This window comes from Osmerus eperlanus, chromosome 14 (genome assembly GCF_963692335.1).
Source record: "Osmerus eperlanus chromosome 14, fOsmEpe2.1, whole genome shotgun sequence".
Taxonomy (NCBI): Eukaryota; Metazoa; Chordata; class Actinopteri; order Osmeriformes; family Osmeridae; genus Osmerus; species Osmerus eperlanus.
The window spans coordinates 6,059,905-6,082,429 of NC_085031.1; the positions used below are offsets into that span (position 1 = coordinate 6,059,905).

General features: G+C 48.6%; 2 protein-coding genes across 11 annotated transcripts; one reads left to right on the forward strand and one right to left on the reverse strand.

Annotated features, from left to right (window-relative positions):
- Nucleotides 1-245: 245 nt before the first annotated feature.
- add1 (adducin 1 (alpha)) lies at nt 246-18,044 on the reverse strand. Of its 9 annotated transcripts, XM_062477850.1 has the most exons (18): nt 17,890-18,044; nt 12,451-12,659; nt 11,842-12,004; nt 11,543-11,694; nt 11,267-11,347; nt 11,006-11,155; nt 10,710-10,853; nt 10,440-10,538; nt 10,125-10,298; nt 9,665-9,919; nt 7,056-7,151; nt 6,801-6,890; nt 6,347-6,364; nt 5,680-5,766; nt 5,131-5,287; nt 4,509-4,895; nt 3,898-3,987; nt 246-683 (listed from the first exon to the last, which is right to left on the reverse strand). In XM_062477850.1, exons 2-18 carry the CDS (start codon nt 12,643-12,645, stop codon nt 388-390), a joined length of 2,634 nt encoding a protein of 877 aa, XP_062333834.1. In that variant the 5' UTR covers nt 12,646-12,659; nt 17,890-18,044; the 3' UTR covers nt 246-387. The 9 variants fall into 9 exon arrangements, with proteins under 9 accessions (XP_062333834.1, XP_062333835.1, XP_062333828.1 ...); XM_062477852.1 differs by lacking the exons at nt 5,680-5,766; nt 6,347-6,364 and adding an exon at nt 2,876-2,913 and having other exon boundaries at nt 578-683; XM_062477847.1 differs by lacking the exons at nt 5,680-5,766; nt 6,347-6,364 and adding an exon at nt 2,880-2,910 and having other exon boundaries at nt 578-683; nt 9,572-9,919.
- Nucleotides 18,045-18,483: 439 nt separating this feature from the next.
- LOC134033621 (UPF0729 protein C18orf32 homolog) lies at nt 18,484-20,076 on the forward strand. Of its 2 annotated transcripts, none has more exons than XM_062477855.1 (3): nt 18,484-18,580; nt 19,258-19,493; nt 19,701-20,076. In XM_062477855.1, the coding sequence occupies exons 2-3, from the start codon at nt 19,314-19,316 to the stop codon at nt 19,764-19,766; spliced, it is 246 nt and encodes an 81-aa protein (XP_062333839.1). In that variant the 5' UTR covers nt 18,484-18,580; nt 19,258-19,313; the 3' UTR covers nt 19,767-20,076. The 2 variants fall into 2 exon arrangements, with proteins under 2 accessions (XP_062333839.1, XP_062333840.1); XM_062477856.1 differs by having other exon boundaries at nt 18,507-18,580; nt 19,261-19,493.
- The last annotated feature ends 2,449 nt before the right edge of the window (nt 20,077-22,525 follow it).

Genomic DNA, 22,525 nt, shown 5'->3' on the forward strand with positions numbered 1-22,525 from the left:
ACAATCCCATTACATTCTAGAGGTTAATCAGGTTTAGTAATATTCTTTATAAACAAGATAAAAATATGGGACATAATATAGATGAAACTGCTTAAGCTGACATGGTAGGCTGTGGGTCTAAACAGGCAGCTCAGGACCACACAGCAGTGCTCACTCTTCACTGAAAGCCACTGGTAAAACCTTAAAGCAACTTGGACTCGTATACTGAATATAAAATTGGCACACACTAAAAGGTGAATGACAAGTTAAAAGCCGGACAAAACAAGATAAAAAAGCTGGAAAATACAGGAGAGAGTGATTGTGTATGTGTAGGCGTGCGTGCCTCGCTCCGGAGAGAGAGAGGGAGGGAGGACGAAAGCAACAAGGGGGAAGTGGCGTGATGTGGGATTAGGTTTCTGTCTTCTTCTTGTTCTTCTTCAGGAAGGAGGGCGTGCGGAACTTCTTCTTCTTCTTGGAGGGTGATTTACTGGGAGACCCGTCGCTGCCCGCCTCGCCGACAGCGGCGGGGTCTTCGGGGGCATAGGCGGGCTCCTCCCCCTCAACCTGCTCTGCGGCGGCGGGCGTGGAGTCTTCTGTGGGGAGGGGGGGGGCGTCAGAGGGGTCGTCCGGGGTGAGGTCAGGGAGGGTCTGTCTCATGGTGGCTGCGTCGCTCTCGTCCTTAAAGGTGTGATCAGGCTGGGACTCTGGGGGGGAGGAAGAGGAGGGGACGTAACACAGTCAGGTCAGATTGAAAACGGTTGATTCACAGGGCCTGAGGAGCTGAAAACATCCACTGCTGGAGAGGGTACTAGGACTTGTATTATGACTAGAACGAACACTAGAACGTGGGCTAATCACCCTCAACCCTCTCCGTCGACTAGAGAAAACACTTCTCACAGGCCAGCTAATAATCAGATTAGCTAAACTGTCTGTCAGCACTGAAGCGCAAACCAAGCTAACACCAATGAGCTATTTATTAGCCATCTATAAATGGACTACCATTCTGTCTTTCAAGTCAGGACAGTCAGCAGTAATGAAGAGTACTAACTCATCATTGTAACTAGCACCTACATGACAACAGCCTTGATCTACTTTACCTGCCATCTGTCCCTGACCTAGCCTGGAGCATCCTCTTCTCCATGGTGCTTTCACCAAACCACCATCACCTTCAGATCACACACTGGTTTCTCTAGACAGTCCTCTTCTAAGATCAGTGAGCTCCATGCTATAATCTAGTGACTAGCATGCTCAACCAGACACAACTATATTCACCTTTGAACCTCAGTCTCCGGTGATGGCCTTTTATTTACTGATGGTTTTATGGGAGATGTGACAGATATATCAGCCGTAACACCAGGTGAAAGACATGAAGCACATTATAGCCTGCTTGGACCAACACAGCCTCACGTGCTGCAAACACAGCCTCACGTGCTGCAAACACAGCCTCACTTGCTGCAAACACAGCCTCACTTGCTGCAAACACAGCCTCACTATCTGCAAACACAGCCTCACGCGCTGCAAACACAGCCTCACACGCTACAAACACAGCCACACACGCTAAAACAGAGCCTCACGCTACACACACAGCCTCACACGCTACACACACAGCCTCACACGCTACAAACACAGCCTCACACGCTACACACACAGCCTCACACGCTACAAACACAGCCCCACACGCTACAAACACAGCCTCACACGCTACACACACAGCCTCACACACTACACACACAGCCTCACACGCTACAAACACAGCCTCACGCTACACACACAGCCTCACACGCTACAAACACAGCCTCACACGCTACAAACACAGCCCCACACGCTACAAACACAGCCTCACACGCTACACACACAGCCTCACACGCTACACACACAGCCTCACACGCTACACACACAGCCTCACACGCTACAAACACAGCCTCACACGCTACAAACACAGCCTCACACGCTACAAACACAGCCCCACACGCTACAAACACAGCCTCACACGCTACACACACAGCCTCACACGCTACACACACAGCCTCACACGCTACACACACAGCCTCACACGCTACAAACACAGCCTCACACGCTACAAACACAGCCTCACACACTACAAACACAGCCTCACACGCTACAAACACAGCCTGACACGCTGCACACACAGCCTCACACGCTACCCACACAGCCTCACACGTTACAAACACAGCCTCACTCGCTGCACACAGCCTCACACACTGTAAGCCAGATACAGCTCGTATCCATTTACAGAAACAAAACCAAGTACTGAAGAGTGGAATACCTGTCAGGACACACACCTGGGGGAGGAAGCAGAACATCCAGTCACACAGTTTAATACTCTACCTGTTCCTGTGTACTCAACACAGTTTCTATGTCAAAGCGCGTGGTTTCAGATAGAAAGTTTTTAAGATGTGGATGTGTCCAGAGGTTAATTGATACTTTCACAGCGGGTCAACTCCAGGAAGGAACAGAGGTTGCCTAGTAACAGAGTTATTGCCAGCTTTGTTGTCAGATTAATCTCACTGTCTGAGGAGCTCCAGGTCTCTGGTGGGTCGTACTATTCAACATGTATTCAGCGTTTCATCATTTGTGTGTAAATGCAGCAGATTTTTGTATTGGAAGTATGCTTTTTGTCGTTGTAGGACTACCATTTTGGGGCATATATGATCACCGCCCTGTACTACACTCCCCAGACAGGAGGACGGTCTGAAACAGCACCCGACAACAAGGACTTCCAGACGAGACAGGAAGGAGGAAGAAGAGGACGGGGAGATTCTTCCTAGGCTGAGAGGTTAGTTCAGCCACGAGGAGGTGACAGGATGAGGCCATGCAGAGGAAGATAAGGGGTTAGTGAGAAACACGAGAGGGTGAGGGTTGGAACAGTACGTACTTACTATGGCAACAGGTATTCTTTAGCATTCCCATCTCCTGATTGTAAGGCAGCCACAAAGAAGAAAAAGCACAAGTAGAAACAAATGTCTATGCAGATCAAACACAGCCACCGTGTTAAAGTCCAAACCAAATAAGGAAGAATTAAAACAAACTTAGTGGTATAAATACCAGGAGTGTAAAGTAACCAAATCAAAAGAATGGAAGCCATTCTTGGAGACTCCAGAAGATGGAGAATGAGAGGAAGATGAAGGTATATTTATACTATGGACAGTCAGATTCAGGTTACTTTATTAAAACAATACAATAAGGCGTTAGATTACACCATTGTGATTGTATAAAACTAATTACTTCCTCTCTTAATCCCACTTTCTTTCTTTTGACTTTCTCTGCCCCCCCCCCCCCCCATTCCTCTCTAGTATACTGGTAAGTCATTATATTTACATAGTAATGACTAACTGAGGTGTAATCCAACAGTAATAAAGACCAAGAGGGAGAATAAACGAACAAACCTACTCTCAAACAAGAAATCTTTATTTTAGTCAGTCCCAGCAGTGTGTCAGATATATAAACATAGTCTGTATATAATCCCTGTTAAAATCCCCAGATTGAAATCAGTTGTTATCTTGTTCTTCCATTTAAATTGATATTTAATATGGCATCTTAATGCCCATATAATTTGTATCATTATAATTGAGTAAACCACGTGGCCTCTTGGTCTGTTATTACAAATCAATAAAGGACAAAAAGTAACACAGCAGCACCTACAGTAGTGTGTTAAAGACCACATCAAACAGCAAACACCGGACAGAGACCCCACACCCCCACCTCGCAGACACAGGGACGGACCCCGAGAGTTCCTTCTGTTGGCCCTGGAGACGACCCACCCAGGAGGGAGAGGACACCACCAACCAGCCAATCAGCTACTTCCAAATCAGGGTCAGAGGACCTAACTAACCAGCCAACCAGGAGAGGCCGTAGAGAGCCAGAGCAGCGTGGGGCACGAGAGAGGGGCCGACTTACCTTCCTCTGCTTTGACGGGGGTGCTGGGAGGGGTACGCGTCTCCTCCTGACCTCTGACCTCCGGCTCAGGCTCCGCTACCTGTTCCTGGTCTGGAGAGGCCAAACAAACAAAACAAACAACATAACTCACATCAACCGACGACAAAACACGTGGCCAGGCGTCACCACAGTCTGTAACGTCCGATTGGTTCAGGTGGTTAGTCGGCATCCAAATGTTGTTTACGAGGTTATTTTAGGAGGTTCAAAGCTCAGATCCACCCGAAATGTTCCACCAGAGACCAAAATGCTTCCCTTCCACCAGAGAAAGGAGGAGTGGCAGATGGAGAGACTGGGAGAGGGGTATTGGTTGTAAATACAGGAAGTGGCACACAGAACGAGCCCCAGTGGAGAGAGATAGAGAGAGCCAGTCCACCACTTTCACCAAACGAACGGATCAGGAACCTGCCAATCAACCAGCCAGGGGTGGGAACTCCCAGACCAGAGGGATAGAAGGAGAATGCAGGGGGGGGGGGAGGGGGACTCCAGGGTGCAGGCCAGGATGGGGGTAGGTGGGCCCGGGACAGCCAGGGAGGGTGAGGGGGGTCTTGGCAGGGCAGGGCAGCAGAAGGTACCTGGAGGCTGGTCCTCCTCAAGGGCCTGCTCCCTGCTGCTCACGCTCAGCGCCCGCAGGACCGCACAGTGGAACTCCTTCTGAGGGGATTCGGGCTCTGACCTCCCCACCGGCCCCTCGCCGGAGGTCTTGGGACTCCCCTTCCCGGAGGTGGGTGGGGGCGAGTCGGAGGCCTGGCCAGCGGCAGTGGGGGCTTCGGGGGGAGGCGGGGAGCCGAGGGGGTCCCGGGACTGTCCCTGATCCGGCTGGGTGCCACTGACAGACGAAGGGGGGGTTGGATTCCCTGAAGGGATGGAGGTAGGGAGCGGTCCCTCCACAGGCTCAGAGAGCTCTGAGCTGCTGGTGGTGGTGGTGGGAGGAGCCTGGTCGCCCTGACCCCAACCCTGCACTGAATGGGGGGGCAACATAACACTTTGTCTGCATGTGACGCTGCCAGTGTCTGGGGTCAGGTGTGGAGGGGCGCAGAGAACCCACACATCATTCTTCGACACCACAATCTTAGAGCACAGACAGGGCTGGGACCTTGTCATGGCACGTGCTGATACATTACATCTGACAAGGACCGCACGGGGACAAAACACGACGATGCCTTTCATTTCCTCGCCCTCCTCCCCCGCTCTTACCTTCCGGTCCTTTCTGTTTGAGCTCCACCTCCTTGCGGTATTCCTCCAGCTCGTGGTCGGTCAGCTTGGTGAAGGGGTTGGGCCCCTGCTTGCTGACCACCACGTGAGGCTGGAACTCCTTCTCTATGATGGCCTTGGATGCCGTCACCAACTCCCCCTGCAGGCGGACAGAGGGAAAGCAGGTGGCCATAAAAAGACGGAACTCAACATTCAAGGTTAGACTTTGACAAAACGTGCAGTCAGGCCAGCACTGACAGCTAGCGATGAATGTTACAGATTGTGGATTCAAATTGATGGTGCTGTAACCCGTTCCTTTTGCCGACATTGCAAGTATAACACAGAGCAGAGGAGTAATACTGCACCCCAAACCAGCCCCAAGTCCCCTATATATATTCATATAATGCTTTTGACAGGACAGTACAGTGTTGTAAAGTTAGCTGTGTCAAGTCATCTGGTAAGCGTTCCTTCTGGCCACACCCACTTCGGTTAAGACGAGGCTGGGGGAGGGATTGGGGCGCATTGTGATGTCACAACAGGAACAGGAAGTACCTTTCTAAAGGACTTAGCAGGGCTACTGGCCCCCTCTGACACATCAGGGCCATCAATACAGTCCATACAGTCAGAGAGAGGGGCGTCCTGCAATAGTAGATTGAGTGAGGGGGACACAAGACAAACTTGTCTTTCTCATTCTCTCACGTGTGTACAGTCAAATACACGTAGCCCACACACACACACAAGCTCAACACGTGCACACACACACACGCTTAACACACACACGCCGATGCACAGGCATGCAGAGACAGCTGGCTATAGGAAGCTGATGTTGCAAATGGAATGATCAAATGATCAAATAATGCAATGCAAAACCAGACATACACAAATACACCTTGCTACCATAATCAGCTTACATATGGCTTCACGCACAAAAAAAAAATGAAAAACCAGACACTAGAACGTCTCAATCTCACAACAATTGAGTCCCATCATGTACAGAATTACAGTAAATCCTGAAAAGGGGAGGGGCCGTGTAAATATGAGAGGCCTGCAGAAAATAAATCTACCAATCAGAGCAATGCACTTAAGCAAACCGGCCAACCAAAGGAGAAGACACAAACGATAATGAAAAGGCAGCAGAACCCAGCCCAGAGGAGGAGACAGCGCCCCCTGTGGTTGTTGGATGCCAGGCAGCGGGAGGTTACCTCTGCCACGTACTCACCTGCCACAGTGACTCTCTCTGGGGTCGAAGAATAATGGCACAGTTACACAAAAGGTCCATGCTCTGGGACACAATATGGAAGACATTCTGGCTCTAGGATGCAATATGGAGGCCATTTTGGCTCCCTGTTGTGGGTGAAGTCGGTTTTTGATCTAGCATGTCTATTATGAACAGGTGTTTATGATACCTTGGAGAAGCAGAACTGATGATATCGCAGTATTTCATACTACCTTTATCCTAATACTGCAGCACAGACATATGTAGTACACCTGGGTCACACACAGATTTGCAATACCCGTAGACACCAAAACTGGTGCTGCGCCATGGGAACATGGCCGCCCCAGAAGGGCAACCCCGGCATGCCAGGTGGACTAAACAAAGTGCACCTTAGGTATTTCATTGTGTGCGTGTCGGATCCCATTGTGGCTGGCTGGGGCCGCTTGTTTCGACTCACCTGGACAAAGGAGCGCTCCATGACGGAGCCGCAGAGCAGCTGGGACTGGGGCCCTGCAGTCTTGATGTCCTGCAAGTTCTGGTCGCGGATCTACCGAGGCAGGAGGGAGGACGGAACAGAAATGAGATGAGGGGGAGAGGGGAATTATCCTTAATTGTCTACATGGGCCTTACGAAAACATCAATAGCACAGTCCATCTGGACAAAGGACAGACGGAGTAGAGCTATATGGAGGACATGTCACAAGGCGTTTTACCTTGTTCCTCATCTCCAGCACCTCTTTGGCGTTGGTGTTCATGGGGATGAACTGATTGGCTACTGCCGCCTGGCGAGCCCCCTCCTCTTTTGTCCACTGCAACCACGACAACAGAGTTAACCAACAACCTCTGTGCCCAAGTCTGCCCAATCAATATGACACAACATGAAAATATATAAAAAGATGAAGAATATGTACAGAAAAAACTACACAGGCCCAACAACACAGGAAGTGTCATGCTGGTCAAACTGAAATGGAGGAGGAGGAGGAGGAGGAAGATGATGGTTCTGTTGAAAGATTGATACAAAATAAAACTCAACCTGGAGCCAGTCAACCAATGATGATGCCCCTCATAAAAGGTAATCCCTCCCAGTTATCCTCATTGAGACATGCAGGTAGTACTACTACTACTGGAAAACTCAGTACACACCACCTTCATCATCATCATCATTGATATACCGTCAGTCCCGAATTCAAAAGCAGTGAAACGAAACTGAACACTACCAAGGCCAACGGAAATCTAGTCAGGATGAGAAAGAGGGCGGGGGGTGAGGGCGGGGGTACAGTGTGCGAGGGGTGAGGCGGTGATGGAACGGTCTTACAAGCTGGTGTGGCTGTGAGGGGTGAGTGAGTTGGCATCACCATCATCATGTCCCAGATGGCACACGCGACAGGACAACACAGAGAAGAGAGAGACACACACACACACACACTACACACACTACACACTGCTCCAGGGACCCCCTCTCCAGGAATGAACCTACGTTCTAATGCTCGCTAGTTTTCAAGTTTTTATATGGTTTGTTCCAAGTTGATCATGACCAACACTGATTATCTAATGAGCTTAAGCGCTCTAAAGAGCTCTAAAGAGCTCAAGAACAGAAAGTCAGATCATTGCTTTAGCTGAGATCATTGGCTGACATTCTAACAACCCATCCAAGACAACACACAAAACTCTACAGAAGGCCCCATTCAGAAGTTAACAGGAACTTCTACTTGATCAGTTCTTAAAAAAAGAAAGTGTTGCACTCTCTCCCACCTAATAAATGGCCCACACTTGTTCCTGGATATTGATCTTCCAACCTTGACTACACATAGCTTTCATTTTCCACTGTTTTGTTTTTCTTTTAACTTTGTGTATTTCTGGGAAAAAACATCAGAGATGTAGCTATACTAGAAGTTTCTACAGCCTGCTACCACACCATGTATGGATGTTAGACCAGTCACCCAAAGCCAAAACTCATCTTCAACCAAGTAACATGAAGAATAAAAGCAGATTCCGGCACAGTCTTTTCCTCTTGAGAGTTATAAGACTGAAGGCAAATTAGATTAAACTGAACCTTCATTCCAAATCATAAATAATCACATTGAAATACAAAATCATATTTCACCCCCCGTTTCAGAAGCATGTTCTCACTCTGCGTGTTGAGGGAGCATGTACAGAGAGAGAGAGAAGCCCAGGGGGTTCATTCCAGTCAGCCATGTTTGAGGGGCCCTGTCGGGCCCGGATGTGGAGCGAGGAGCAGGGCATTATGGGTAGAGAGGCTGGGTTCATGGATGGACATGTAAACATGGTATACTCACTGAGAGAGCCTCACAACACAACACACCTACTTCCTCACAGGAGATAACAATCGGTTCAGAAGTTAAGAACGGTTATAGTGGCCTCTTTTGTGGTCTTAAACAAATCCGGTCATGCAGAGACAAGCACACTTTATGGGGGTCTGGGGTCATACTTGGAACAGAAAATCAAACTTGAGAAAAAAATTGGGGGGGAAAAAACGAGGGCAGTTGAGGGTGTTTTGGGGAGAGGAAAGGGGGCAGGGAGTCACGAAAAGACCCCATATGGCTGACATCATTAGTATGAGGTGGGGGGTTCACCATCCACACACAAGAGGCATAGGTCGCCACCTGGATGAAGTTCAACCAAAACGGTGAACGAAGAGGCAAGCCTTCGGTTTTAAACCAAGGCGAGTCTAGCACGTTAGTCGTCTTCCTCGGGTGAGACAGGAAACAAACGTAAGACAGACAGGAAGCGAGGGGCAAGTGCTGCAGTGGTTAACAACCATCAGGCCATGCCCACCAGTGGCCTCATGTCTCCCCCCCACCCCCGACACTCTTCCAGGACAACACCCACAATGCATATCACCACTACTCATGCAACACGGCATGCGCTGGGCAGCTGAACTGGCACTCTGAAGCAGGGGGTGGGGTGGGGAGGGGCAGGGTGGTTAGGTATCACTCCTCTACACAGGAGGGGTTTGTCTAGGGACAGGACAGGGGCCAACGGGAAGATCTACGAGAGAGAGAGAATAGGCGAGAGAGAGAGAGAGAGAGAGAGAGAGAGAGAGAGAGAGAGAAAAAAATGGGAGACAACTCCAACTGCACTTCTCTGCAGTAGACTTCAGTCATCTGATCTATCTCTCCCCCCCCCGGGAGGCCTGGAGGACCAGTCAGCTGCCCCAGAACAACAGTAGCAGTAGGTCTAAACTATGAACAGTAAGGTAGGCACAGACCAAGCAGTTGGTAATACAGCTTGGCACGCAGACACCGGACGAGAGAGACTGCAGCAGGGGTTTGACGTGATCGTGTGTTATGTTGGTCCACACCTTAGCCTTCGCCTTGGGGCTGCCCGCCTCCGAGCCCTCCTCCTCGCCGTCAGGGCGCCCGGCCGAGCCCAGCCAGCGCGTCTTGTCGCGCGGCTGCTTCTGAAAGCTGTGCTTGAGCGGGGAGCGGGCGCCCGAGTCGCTGTCCTCGCCGTACGAGAAGGAGCCCACGGCCGAGGACGCGAGCTCCGCCTCGCTGGACTTTTTGTGTTTGTCCCGGAGCGCTGGGCAGCGGTAGGGGTAGCCGGTCCTGTAGCCCTGGGAGACGGGGAGAGAGAGGGAGGAAGACAGGGAGAGAGAGGGACAGAGCAGGAGAGGGAGAGCAAAAGTAACAGGGGGTAGAACGAGGTCAAAGGAAGGGAAGCCATTTTTATTGTCGAAGGTACTAAGCATTCAATATCGTCTTGTTCAAAATGAACTTCCCAGGAGCATTCAGACAGGATAAGGGTGGTCTCTCTCCTACCAGGTTGTCCAGCATCCTCATGTAGGCCTCAAACTCCTGTTCCCCCACCTGCCACTTGGGCTGGGGGCTGGACCCCTCAGGGGGGGGCTCCGGGACACGGGGCCGAGACTTGTACTTCCCTGGGTCCAGCATCACCAGGTTGTCTGGCCCCCCCGCGCTGGCCAGGGTGCGCACCTGTGGTCAGACACACACACACACACAATACAAGCAGACAAACATGGATACACAGTCAGAGAGACAGAAACATATATCCAGCCAGACAGCAGCAGCAGTAAGAGAGCAGAGTGATGTGAAGTGTGTGTGCGTGTGTGTTACCTGAATCTCACAGGCCGTCACCAGGTTGTGGATGTAGTAGAAGGCTTCCTCCACTGTCTCCCCCACAGACACCAGGCCATGGTTCCTCAGGATCAACACCTGGAGGGGCCACGCAGGTTAGTACACACACACACACACACACACACACACACAAATACACACCAGGTATGTCCATCTCCTCATCTTGTCAAACTCACACACAGTTTTTGTTTTCTCAACCGCACGCACGCACGCACGCACACACGCACACACACACGCACACACACACACCTTGCTCCTGGGCCCCAGGTTCTTTTGGATGAGCAGGCTCTCCTCCTGGTCCACGAGGATGCCGTGGTAGTCGTGGTAGGAGACCTCTCCCAGAGACAGGGCCTCCGGAGAGATAGGCAGCAGGCCACACTTCATAGCAGACACCTGACACACACACACACACACATCAGGTCACACCCAGATCTCCCTCTCTGCACCCCATCACTGCCTTTCTCTCCATCCTGGTCCCCCCCCCCCCCTCCATTCATTCTACCTCTCTACCGCCATCCCTCCCCCACACCCTCCCCCCTCCATACCGCGGCGCCTGCTGGTGTGTGGATGTGGACGATGCACTTGACGTCAGGCCGGGCAGCGTAGATGGCAGAGTGGAGATTGAAGCCAGCCTGGTTCACCCCCAGGTTGGTGCTTCCCCGGTCCACTATCTCCCCCTGCATGTTGACCTTGACCTGGACACACACACACACGAGCGGAGTACACAGTCAGACGACAGGACAGGAGGAAGAGGAGGAGGACGGTGGCGGAGGAGAAGGGGAGGGAAGAGGAGCAGAGGGTCTCACCAGGCTGGAGGCTGACACCTCACTGTACAGGAGACCAAAAGGGACGATCAGGAATCTCTCCTCTTCAGAGTTCACCCTCACCTGGGTGGCACAAAGTCACAATACACGTGCATGTGAATCCACATAAAACTAAGACACCGTCTCATGATGCCATATGGACCACACCTTCCCAATGGGGAGTTGGCATTTCTGAACAAGTAACTTAGAAGAGCATGTGTTGGCTCGCCGTGACAGAGGTGTGTGTGTGTGCGTGTGTGCGTGTGTGTGCGTACTTACCGTGAGATGGTTGTAGATCAGCTGGGACCAGCCGAACAGGTCTGTGAGGCGGTAGAAGGCAGCTAGCCTGCAGCGCTGCAGCTTCTCTCCCTTGTCATAGGAGATGGAGTCCGAGCCACGCAGGTCGTTCACGGGGGTCACCATCCCCAGACCTGGACATGGGGGAGGAGGGGGAGGTGGAGGTCAGTCTAGAGACACAGCTCTCCGAGTGGTGCATACTCGCGGGCAGCAGGGTACACGGTGGCCTGGAGCTACTACAGCAAGATACGAACTAGCACGTTCCCTGCTCGTGTACATACTCATGTTGAGGGCAGCCATGCCCCCCTGGGGGGCGGCAGGGTACATGGTGGGCATGGAGGTGGTCATGAAGTCGGCGATCTGCTGCAGGGCCAGTAGACTGGTGGGGGTCTTCCCCTTCTGGAACTGATCCTGGATCATGGTCTCCAGCTCGTCACAGAAAGCCTGGAGAAGGAGGGGGGGGGGGGGGGGTACAAGTTAGGGTTGGAATCACAGACGCACATCCAGGCGGACACAGCTCTGCTCTATATTGGACGACTCGTGTGTCTCCGTCCAACACTGTCCTGTCTTGCAGCACGCTATTGGCCTGTGCTTTGGGCCAGCTCAGGCCAGCCAATCCCAAGCCTCCTCTCTAGCCCTGCCCCAGTCTCAGCCCCGTCCTTCCAGCTCTTGGAGAAATGTCTTTCTTCCTGTTGACAATGTCGCCATACACACAGCAGAGACAGAGGTGAACCCTCAAGGAACTGGGATAGGAACAGACACACTGTTGATAAAGAGAAAGCTGATTTTGTCATGTGATAGGTGGGAGGTTATACTATTAGCCTGTGTGTTTGTGTGGGTCTGTCAGTGGACTGTGTGTGTGTGTGTGTGTGCGTGTGTGTCAGACTGACCGGACTCTGCAGAATCATGGACACCCTCTTCCTCTGCTCCATCATGTTGAAGTCCTGGCGAAGGTCGGGCGCCATGTTCCTCTCCCGCTGGTACTCCGCGCTAGTCTCGTCCACGCGGTCGAAGTAGCGCTCCTTGTGGGGCGCAGTGGTGGGAGGCGGGGCCGTCACCACCCCGGCACCTGAGTCACCGTTCATCCTGGTGTCAGCTCCTGGGGGTCAGAGGTCAGAAGTGCGGAGGTTCACTTCCTGTTCAGGCAAGACGAACACAGTACAGTGCTCAGTGGAAACAAGGCTCTCTGCTCGCAGGCCCGGCACTCTGATACCCAGCCTCCTCTTAGCTCTCTGCTTCCTGTCATGTGACCTTCCCAGGGGGCCTTTGCATTGATTTTCTGCCAGTCTATGGGAGGTCCAAAACAAGCGATGTTGGCTTTAATAACGCAGTAAGCTAACCAGGGAGTGTCTCTAAACCATCACTGCCTGTCCCCCATGAGAGCTCCAGCTAAAATAATATGTGTAAACTAGGGTGACCAGGCATTTTATCCTTTATCTCGCTTCACACAGAGACAATTTTGATTGGCTCTAGTTTTCAAAGCTGTCCTCTACACGAGTTATCAAAAACATTAGACTACCTCTCAGCATTGCTAATGTGTCCCACACAAACATTCCCTTTGTATCACATTAGGTTTGATGGGATCTGGTCACCCTAGTGACTGTGAAATGTCCTGAAATGTCCTGTCGACGGTCTAAATGGAAAAGGAGAGGGTGGGGGAGGAGACAGGCCCTGGCAAACGCACCATAATATAACTTATCCCCATTACTCTCCAACATAGGTCCTCTGCCAAATCTGTCCACAGGGCTGCCATGGCGACCACAGACACGGCCTAAACCCTGCAGACCTCACTGCAGAGACCAGACCAGAACCTCCGGAGAACGGGGGAAGAGGAGGGAGGAGGGAGAGAAAGAGGAAGCGGTGGGCATTCTGTTTTCCATTCACATCTTTCTGTATTTAAGGGCGTAATTGTCCTCATCTCATCGGATGAATTCCCATTCCCATCAGTCAGTGGATGGACCATGTGACGGCAGTGATTGGTCCTGGTGCCAGACACACTCATTAGGCCCCGACGGAGAATACGAATCTCTGACCTATCAGTAATACGATTGGCTCACACTGGTTCTGGCCTCAGATAACCTGAACAAGGTGGATGAAGGAGGTGGGGGGATTGCTGCAGACTCTGAGCCAGACACTGTGGAAGATGTTGGGCCTGGCTGTGCCCTCTCTGGCCTAGTCCCTGGCTGTGCCCTCTCTGGCCTGTTCCCTGGCTGTGCCCTCTCTGGCCTGTTCCCTGGCTGTGCCCTCTCTGGCCTGTTCCCTGGCTGTGCCCTCTCTGGCCTGTTCCCTGGATGTTCCCTCTCTGGCCTGTTCCCTGGGTGTGCTCGCCTGTCTTGTCCTTGGACAGAAGGACAGGGGGAGAGAGGGACAGAGGGACACAGATACTAGACAGAGAGGCTTGATGGTAGTGGCTTTCGGACAGGGCTGCTGACTCATCTGTCCAGGCTGTCTACGTTCTTCTGTGCCTGATTATAATTCCTGTTGCTGATGATGATATATATGCCTGTCTGACAGAGTTCCCTTTAAAACAAACGCTTGACAGAATAACTAGACTCATTAGAGCATGCAGAAAAGCGACTGGCATCGCGAAGGGTCCATTAACGAAACCAACACGGGGAAGCAACACCAGAGGCGGGGGACCCCCCCTGAGGCATTGTCATCCATGGTAGCTCGCAGACGGCTGCTGCCTTTCCCCCCTCCCTGTAACCCTGCTTCGGAGCAGAGCAGGAAATAACTGACAGGTTATGTCATGGTGTCCTCCCACTCCAGAAGGCTCCGGGGGCCGATCCTTCTCTGCAGCCCTGCCGTCTCCCCTTAGATCCCAGGTCTAGAGGGAATGCAGAAATGGGAGCGCTGCACAGGGCTGAAACATGCCATCCACCAGGTTAGTCATAGGGAGTCTCTGTTAGCTCACTGCCTCACTGGGAAGCTCTCAAGGCTGGATGTGTTTAGTGGGGGTGTGGAGGGATTAGCTCAGCCTCGGGGGGGATTGTGGTTTTATAGAGACGTGCGCAGCTTTGATGGATACAGGGGGTGTGCAGTAAGTTGGCAGTTGTTGATTTACTAATCATAATGCCTGTGGCACACAGGTCGTCTCACCACTGTCACACGGCCGAGGGGGTTCAGTAGCGCGGGCTGACTTGGCCGCACAATGGTCACTATGGCAACTGTGCGTTGCCGTGGAAACCAGGGAAACCAGGACCATTTAAGCTGTGAAAGTGTTATGTAACAGATACCTCAGACTGCTCCAGGAATGGAGACCTCCTCGGTGACTTCACAAAGCATCCAGATGTGTGTGAACCCCCTTCTCTGTCTATGCGGGCCTCAACCGAGGCCATTTTGTTTTAAAATACACCACAATCGCTCCTGGATGTGCAGTGTTATGGGCAGATGAGTGGGTCTGAAATGGGAGAGGAGCTGGAAGAGTAGTATTGATTACAGACATTATCTAGGAGTCATGCAGCCCCCTTCACTGTTTCTGTAGGCTAATGCTAAACTAAATGTTAGCTTCTCAGTTAATTGGAAGGCTGACAACAATATGACAGGAAGGAGACATGGGGTGTGATGTATGGAGCAGGAAGTTGATTTCTAAAATCTTTTTCATCTGTGCCAAAAGGACACAAGTAATGGAAAGCAGAGAATAAAAGCCTGATTTGGTGAGATCCAAAAATATGCCAGTCAAGCTAAATGAAATGAGTGGATTATGTGCAAACAAGAGAGACAGAGGAGAGAGAGAGACTCTTAAATACATCCTGGTGAATGTTTGTCAGCTGAGATGTAGAGAAGTCCAGCTGCTTCTCATACACCCCATCTACTACGCAGTGCCTGGACAGGAAGGAGGAGAATGCACTTAACAGAAGACGCTGGAAGGAGTGCTGCGTCTGTGTCTGAGTGGTCCAGGTCATATTCACAAGCAAGAATCGACAAAGCACGTCCCACTCACATGGGTCTGGTCCGAAACATAGCTTGCAATCACCCATGACCCTCGTCAAAACGCAAAACCATGTTCGGAATCTTGTCAAATGTGATTAAATTGTGCGTCTTAGTGAGGTTATGTAAACAAAACACAAATATAAACAATATCTCAGTAATCTACTGATGTGCTCTGATAAAGTCACAGTAGCAGTCATAGACGGTAAGTAGACTAAGGCCTGCGTTCTCTACTACCAACACTGGTGTGTGTGTGTGTGTGTGTGTGTGTGTGTGTGTGGTGTGTGGAGGGCTATTGGACAGGCAGTCTGTACCCTACATACCAGTATTGACCTGGCATAGTCAACTAGAGTACTGCAAAAAGCTAGTCTTCCTCTGTGGTAAGAGTATACCCAGCCTCTGTCATACCCAGGTGACCCTGAGTGCCCCAAAGGAGTATGGGTACTGGCAGGAAATGGTGACATGGTGTTTACACACACTTCCCCTAAGGGTGTTCTACTCTGAATACACACACTGATCTGGTGTTCTCGTATGGCAAACTGCAGAAGAGTTTCAATCAAGGAGAATTTCTAACATGGAAACATGTGCGTACTTACTACGGAATATGCTAAAGACTCAAGAACTTGTCTTCTCTCCTGAAATGGAGGACAAAACAAAGACCAGTTACCTCTATTCTAACTGGTAAGTTCATTGACAGTAGCACCACTGGTGTTCAAGGCCAGGCTAGACCTAGTCAGTTAGCATGCTAATAAACACTATCTAACTCCAGTGGTGTAGTGTAGTGGTGTCGACAGAGGCTGGAGAGAAGAGGACCCTCCCAGAGCTATTATCTAGCATTCACATACAGGATTACTGTCAAATGAGCAACTACTCCCCACAGTACAGAGTGCACACACATACACACTCACTCACAGTCTTGGTCCAGGGTGAGAAGAGCTGAGTATAGCATTCCGAGTGGCCGGCAATACACACACACTGAACACAAGTGTAGGCTAAATACAGCCCCTCTCTCCAGCTGGGACCTACAGAATACTGTGGGGCGACAGCACCCTACTCTGCACATATCTCATGTTTTTATCTCAGTCCTCTCTATCGATGCTGTCGGTTCCGTTTTATACTGAAACCCTGCCAAATGAAGGAAGGTGAAAGAGAGGGTAACTTGATATGAAAATGCTCATAAACTAAGGGGTCATGGGTGTGGGTGTGGTGGGAGTAACACAAACACTAGTGAAAGAGAGACCTTTTGTTAAATAGTGTTTCTACGGTCGCTTTGGCAATACCAGAATCCCATTAAATATCATGCTCTCTGTCGGTTTCCAAGGGAGCAAAAGTAGAGAAAAATCCCATGGAGCACAGTTTGGCTCCTCTCATTCCAACAGAGTAACGAAATGTAGGGAGTTACCCTCCCTACACGCAAAGTTATCTCCACAGCTCGGATTTTAGTCCTTCTAATCCTCATAGGGCCGAAGGGGGAGGGGATTTACACCACACAGGAAACTGAAAGCGACCAGTGGAACAGCTTAGCAGCTCTGTCCCTCGGTCAGGGGCAAAACTAATACCAATAGATAGCACAGCCTCATATCTGGCCATAGCCTGTGGATATATCAGTCACTGTGGTCCCCCAGGTTAGCTCGTACATCTGCCTCGTCCTCCCATAGTAAGGCTCTTAACACGCATTTCACTTGCTGCAGCTGAGCAATTACACCCACGGATAACCTGCATACTGTAACTAACCGTAAACACACTACGGCCATTAAGCCATTCAATGCAAAACTACGCACTAGTTGGTGGTTGGCGCCGCAGGGTCCAGCCTAGCCAAAAATCTCTCTGGATATTTGTAGTGACTAAAACGAATGCGTTTCCTCACCCCTACACAAGCAGTACCGACAATAATATATCCAAACGTAGCCTATCGAAATGATGCAAAGTGCACACGGTGGAAATTAGCGTTTTGTTTTAGTCAAATGAGTCTATTGTACACAAGCTTTTCGTAACCTATCTAAATCTTTTGTTTCATTAAACCGCAGGCTACTGGACGTTGTTGCCTTTTGCCGCAGCTCTTCTGCCGACTCAATTCAGAGTGGAGGTTAGTGTGTGGGTGCGCGCTGGTTTGGTGGGCCGATTCAGCAGACTTTATGCCATCAACCATATCAACGGTCCAGTACCGTGTCAAACTGCCCTACAACATCATCCAACATTGCAAAACAGAAAACAGTGAGACCTACACTCAGAATACATGAAGAAGGGTGCAATGATGGCAACACAGAAGCAATGCTGTCCGTCGCTGTGTCCTACAAAGACACACTGGCGAGCGAAACACTTCAATAATTTAGTCTACATGGCCTGTCGCCATTTGGCCCCCCCTCTAAAATGCAACACTTTAAATGTTGTCTTCTTACCCTCTTTTAGCAGAAAATACGTAGTGTGGACTTGCTCCTTGATGAATGCGGCTCACTTTTTTCAGTTTTACTCCGCTGTCCTGCTGTATTTTCCAAGGGCTCCCTTTGCTTGTTGTAGTTTCTGTTTGACTCCGCCCCTTTACCACCCTTGCGCTTGGGTGCGGCAGAGCTGTGAAGACTGGAGCGCATGATTGGCTATCCTAACAAAACACCAGAGCAACGACCAACGCCATTGGAGGTTTGAACGAGGTCGGCATTGTACCGCTGATAAAACAATAGACCAATTTTACTATGTATATATGCCTAGATTGTATATAAGGGATTTAATATTAAATGCATCGGCCACTACCATGGCTCGTGTCATTTACCTAACCATATTCCTGAACCATGTTATTGGTGTTGTGTATGTCCCACATCAACTTTGGTGGCTGTCATTTAGTGCAGACACTTGAATGAGGCATGTGCTAAATGTAGATTTTAGAATACGATACGTTTTATTCAGCTATTTAAAGACAATGTGAATAAAACACATTGTTTCAACATACAGTTGAATTTACAGTGTAGCGATCGTGTACAGTACACCCTTCAATCAACTGTCTCCCTCTAGCGCCGCGGAGTTAGACGGTTTTTCGCTAGGCTTGTTGAGTTCCATTGCGTATCATCGACATCCACAGCACAGACCCCACCGCAGGTCAGTTACCGTTTTCAGCCTAGCTCATATATGTGTTTTTTATTCGCTGCTTTTGCCAGGCCTACATTTCAAGTCAATGTAGGAACTAGTGACATGCTGTATGAACAGCCTGTTTACTGTGACAATACATTTTAGCTGATGTTTGAGGACTTCAACCAGAAAGCTATGCTAACTTGCTAGCCGAGTAACCATGATGCAATTCTGTCAATGTTGTTGTGAATACTAGCCTAGCTATACAAGTAATCCACCTAGACAGCGTAAAATAACTGGCTATTAGGTACGTAGTATGGCAATACAGGTTTATTTTCACATTGAACTAACGAGCCAGGCAAGGAATGGATCAATCAACACAAAAATATCGTCTAGAATATTCAGTACAGGAAATGAATAGTTATCTGCACATGTGATATAGTGAGTGTGTTCGAGATGTCACCCAAAGCCTAAATTAGTCAACTGTCATCGTGGTGTCAGGAAAGAGTTTTTAATAGTCACGCGACTTAAATTTGTATTACTTTCTCATGGAATAAAAGCTTTCAGAGAGGCCAATAAAAAAACTGGTTCTTCTGTTTTGCGTGAATGAGACTATAAGATATCAAATACAACCATGAACGTAAGTGTCTGTCCCAAATGACACCCGATGAAGATATTTATTATAATGTCTGTTATTTGTTTTCCAGCAGGTCTTTCCAGCGTTTCAGGTATTTCCCCAGCGCTGCCCTGCCAAGCCCCAGACATGGTGTGTATCCCGTGCATCGTCATCCCAGTGCTGCTGTGGATCTACAAACAGTTCCTGGAGCCCTTCCTCTACCCCATCATCTCCCCCGTCATCAACCGTTGGTGGACCAAGAAGGCCGTCCAGGAGAGTGGCACTGGAGATGTGAAGGCTAACGAAAAGAGCAACGGAGCATGCAAGGTAATCAACACCAGTATAGCCTATTGATAGATTTGTATCCATATAATGGGCGCTTTGTAGTATGATTCAGATTCAAGTTTAGCCGTGTCTGTATATATGAACGACAACCATTCAAGAAGGAATGTTACAAAACGGTATGTTATTGAATAACCACACTGGTTATGTAATATAACTATGTTATTAACCGTTTATTGCCTTTCTTTCCAGACTGAGTGTAACGGAGAAGCTTCAAACGGGTCAGCGGCCTCAGTGGATGATAAAAAGATCAACTGACGTTATGCTCCGCATTTTAGGATGCACCTCGACTGTACATATTTTCATATTTAACAACAATTCCAAACTTGTATCATTATTATTTTATTATTTTTTCTTCTAATGATTTCTGAAATGTCAAAAGGTTTTAATGTCCAACAACATGCTCTTACATGTCTTAAATTATAAATTGTATTTCCAAGCTGTTCCTATCATGCATTGTCATTAAATAATAGATCTGTATAATATAGAGACACTATTTTATAAGCCAGAAATGTTCAGTAAAATGTGGGAATTAAAATAAAATTGAAATAAAATATTGTGAATACTGGTCCCTTTGTGGCATCTGTGAGGCGCAAAATACAGAACACAAAATCATTTTTATTGTTTGTTACTTTTTCAATTTATTGTAGCATGCAGTTTCAGGTGCTGAAATCTCCATCTGACTATGCCTGTTCTTACAGGAGAACGTAACCTGGCCAAGCAGAAACATTAAAATGATCAACTGAATCACTGTTGGCCAAAAATCACAAACACACCAGGTCTAAGCCAAAGTCCTTTCTTGCAATGCTGTAAGCAAAAGGGGATACCTTTACACATGTCATATTTCCAAAGAAAGTGGAATACAGACAGTATTATTTATGAGGACAACTGTATGCTGTTACTCTGAAACGTGATTTGTCCCTTTGTCACCACTTAAGTATCAGGTTTACAGCTTGTAGAACTGAGTAAGAGTCCATCTAATGATGGAACCAGCTGTATACAATGACAGATGTGTACCATCGTTTAGTTTGTATACATTATCAATCGAACAATAGATTTTCAAATGAAATGTCTAATACAGACATGAATATTCAAACACCAGCTCCATCATTGTTGTACAAGAGAGAAACAGGCTTGTTTTGCATACAATATAAGACCATTCTCAGTTAACATTGACAAGTCAGCAAATTTTCAAAATTCAAATAAAGCAGACTTCTATCCAGAGAAAAATACCACAACATCAACCAAATGTGGTAGTACTTATAATAATCAGTAATAATAATATGATAATAAAACCGTTTTGAAGCGTTTAACTGTAAATCCTGCAGGCAAACTACAATATTTGGCGTGGCCACACAGTGGGCATGTGCAGCTCACTTACAGCGCTGAGGGCGTTGTATCACAACTACGATATCACCATGTATTCCTCCGCCAGAACAAGGGGGACCGGACCACATGCTGGGCCCGGGGGACTAGGGGTGTAGGGATACACTGGCAGGATCACAACCTTTGGACTGGCAGTGATGGGGTGGAAGAAGTTTAGTGCAGTAATCAGTCATCAACCAGTCAATCGATCAATAAACTATCCCAGCAGTACTGTAATGTTACTCTCGCTCTCCCCAACTGCACTGTACCTAGCCCTGTCCAACACAGATGATAGGAATACATCATGAAAGAAATTTAGCAAAACATACAGACATTAAGAAATCCCTCCATGAATACATACATATCGTGAAAAGATACATCATCAACAAGTTAAATTAACATAAAATATTTGCACACACCCATAGACAATGTCAGTGCTGCCAATGTCAGTAGCTAAGCAACAAAACTCCTCCCTGAAGACAGCACAGACTAATATATAGCACCCCCTGCTGGAATACAACGGAACTACAGGAGGCAGGGTAGAATGGAGTAGTGGCAAAAACACAACCAAGGAGAATGCAACTGGGACAAATGCTATTTGCGAATACCGTTCAATACCTGTGGTGAACTTGATTTATATCACCTTGTGCAATGTAGCAATTAGACCAGTCCCAGAGTGAACCTAATCAAATACACTAAAATTAGTTAAATTAATGTAATTGGCTAAGGTCTAGAGAGGCTCAGCTCTACTTCTTACTAAAATCTCTGACATCACAATCAGTATAAATGTAGCAATAAGGCTAATGTAATGTACAGCACTTCCAGAGGCTGTGGTAACTGAAGCTATGAACCGGTATTGTGGAGAAATAGAAATACTGTAGGTGGGTAAGACGGGTCAGTTCAAGTCAACAAGAAGTCATTGTGAGAGTAAACAGTATTATAACAGATACATGTCTGGTACAGCCAGCCTCTCTGTGTTGGTTAGAAAACATGCTTTGTCAAGTTGTCCCTCACTAATCCTGTCTGCCTGCCTGCTTGCTCGTCTATCTGTTTATCTTCTGCCTCCCTGTTCCCCTGTCTGCCTGCCATCTCTAAGACAAATATAAAAATAAACCCTATTATAAATAGGAGAGATTAGCCTACAAGTGGTGTAACACTTAGCGTCAGCTAATTTGTCAATTTCTCCAGAGAGGACAGACAATACCAAACACTGCAGAGAAGCAATGGACTGTTGCCCCGATTCCCCATCTGATCCTGTGTCCTACTCCTAGTCTACTCTGCCTGTGTCCTTGAGGTGATCTGAGTGGATTTGATAGGTTCAAGATACATGGCGGCATTTTACTGTAAACCAGCTGATCAGAAGTCAACTACAGAACCTTCATCTTGTTGTTTACACTGATATACCTGCTCAAATCACTAGTGCATTGAGAGAGTGGAGAAAAGGGCTTAGTTTGACACCAAGCATGGAAGGCCCTGTTCCAACATGTACTACACAAGGACTACATTTCTAAGAAGCTCAAAAGAACAACGAAAAAGGCGAGATCCTGATACAAAATATTTAGACAACAACTTCACAGAAGTTAGCAATGCTTCAAATGAAAACATAACAACACGGTTCACAAAAGTGAGCAGATGAGGGAGGGTCACTGTGG

Coding starts and splice junctions, on each gene's coding strand:
- add1 (XM_062477850.1), bottom strand. CDS start 12,645: ATGAACGGTGACTCAGGTGCCGGGGTGGTGACGGCCCCGCCTCCCACC. Junction 11,348..11,542: donor TGATCTACAACCATCTCACG/GTAAGTACGCAC, acceptor TGTGCCACCCAG/GTGAGGGTGAACTCTGAAGA. Junction 10,299..10,439: donor TGACGGCCTGTGAGATTCAG/GTAACACACACG, acceptor GTCTGACCACAG/GTGCGCACCCTGGCCAGCGC.
- LOC134033621 (XM_062477855.1), top strand. CDS start 19,314: ATGGTGTGTATCCCGTGCATCGTCATCCCAGTGCTGCTGTGGATCTAC. Junction 19,494..19,700: donor AGAGCAACGGAGCATGCAAG/GTAATCAACACC, acceptor CTTTCTTTCCAG/ACTGAGTGTAACGGAGAAGC.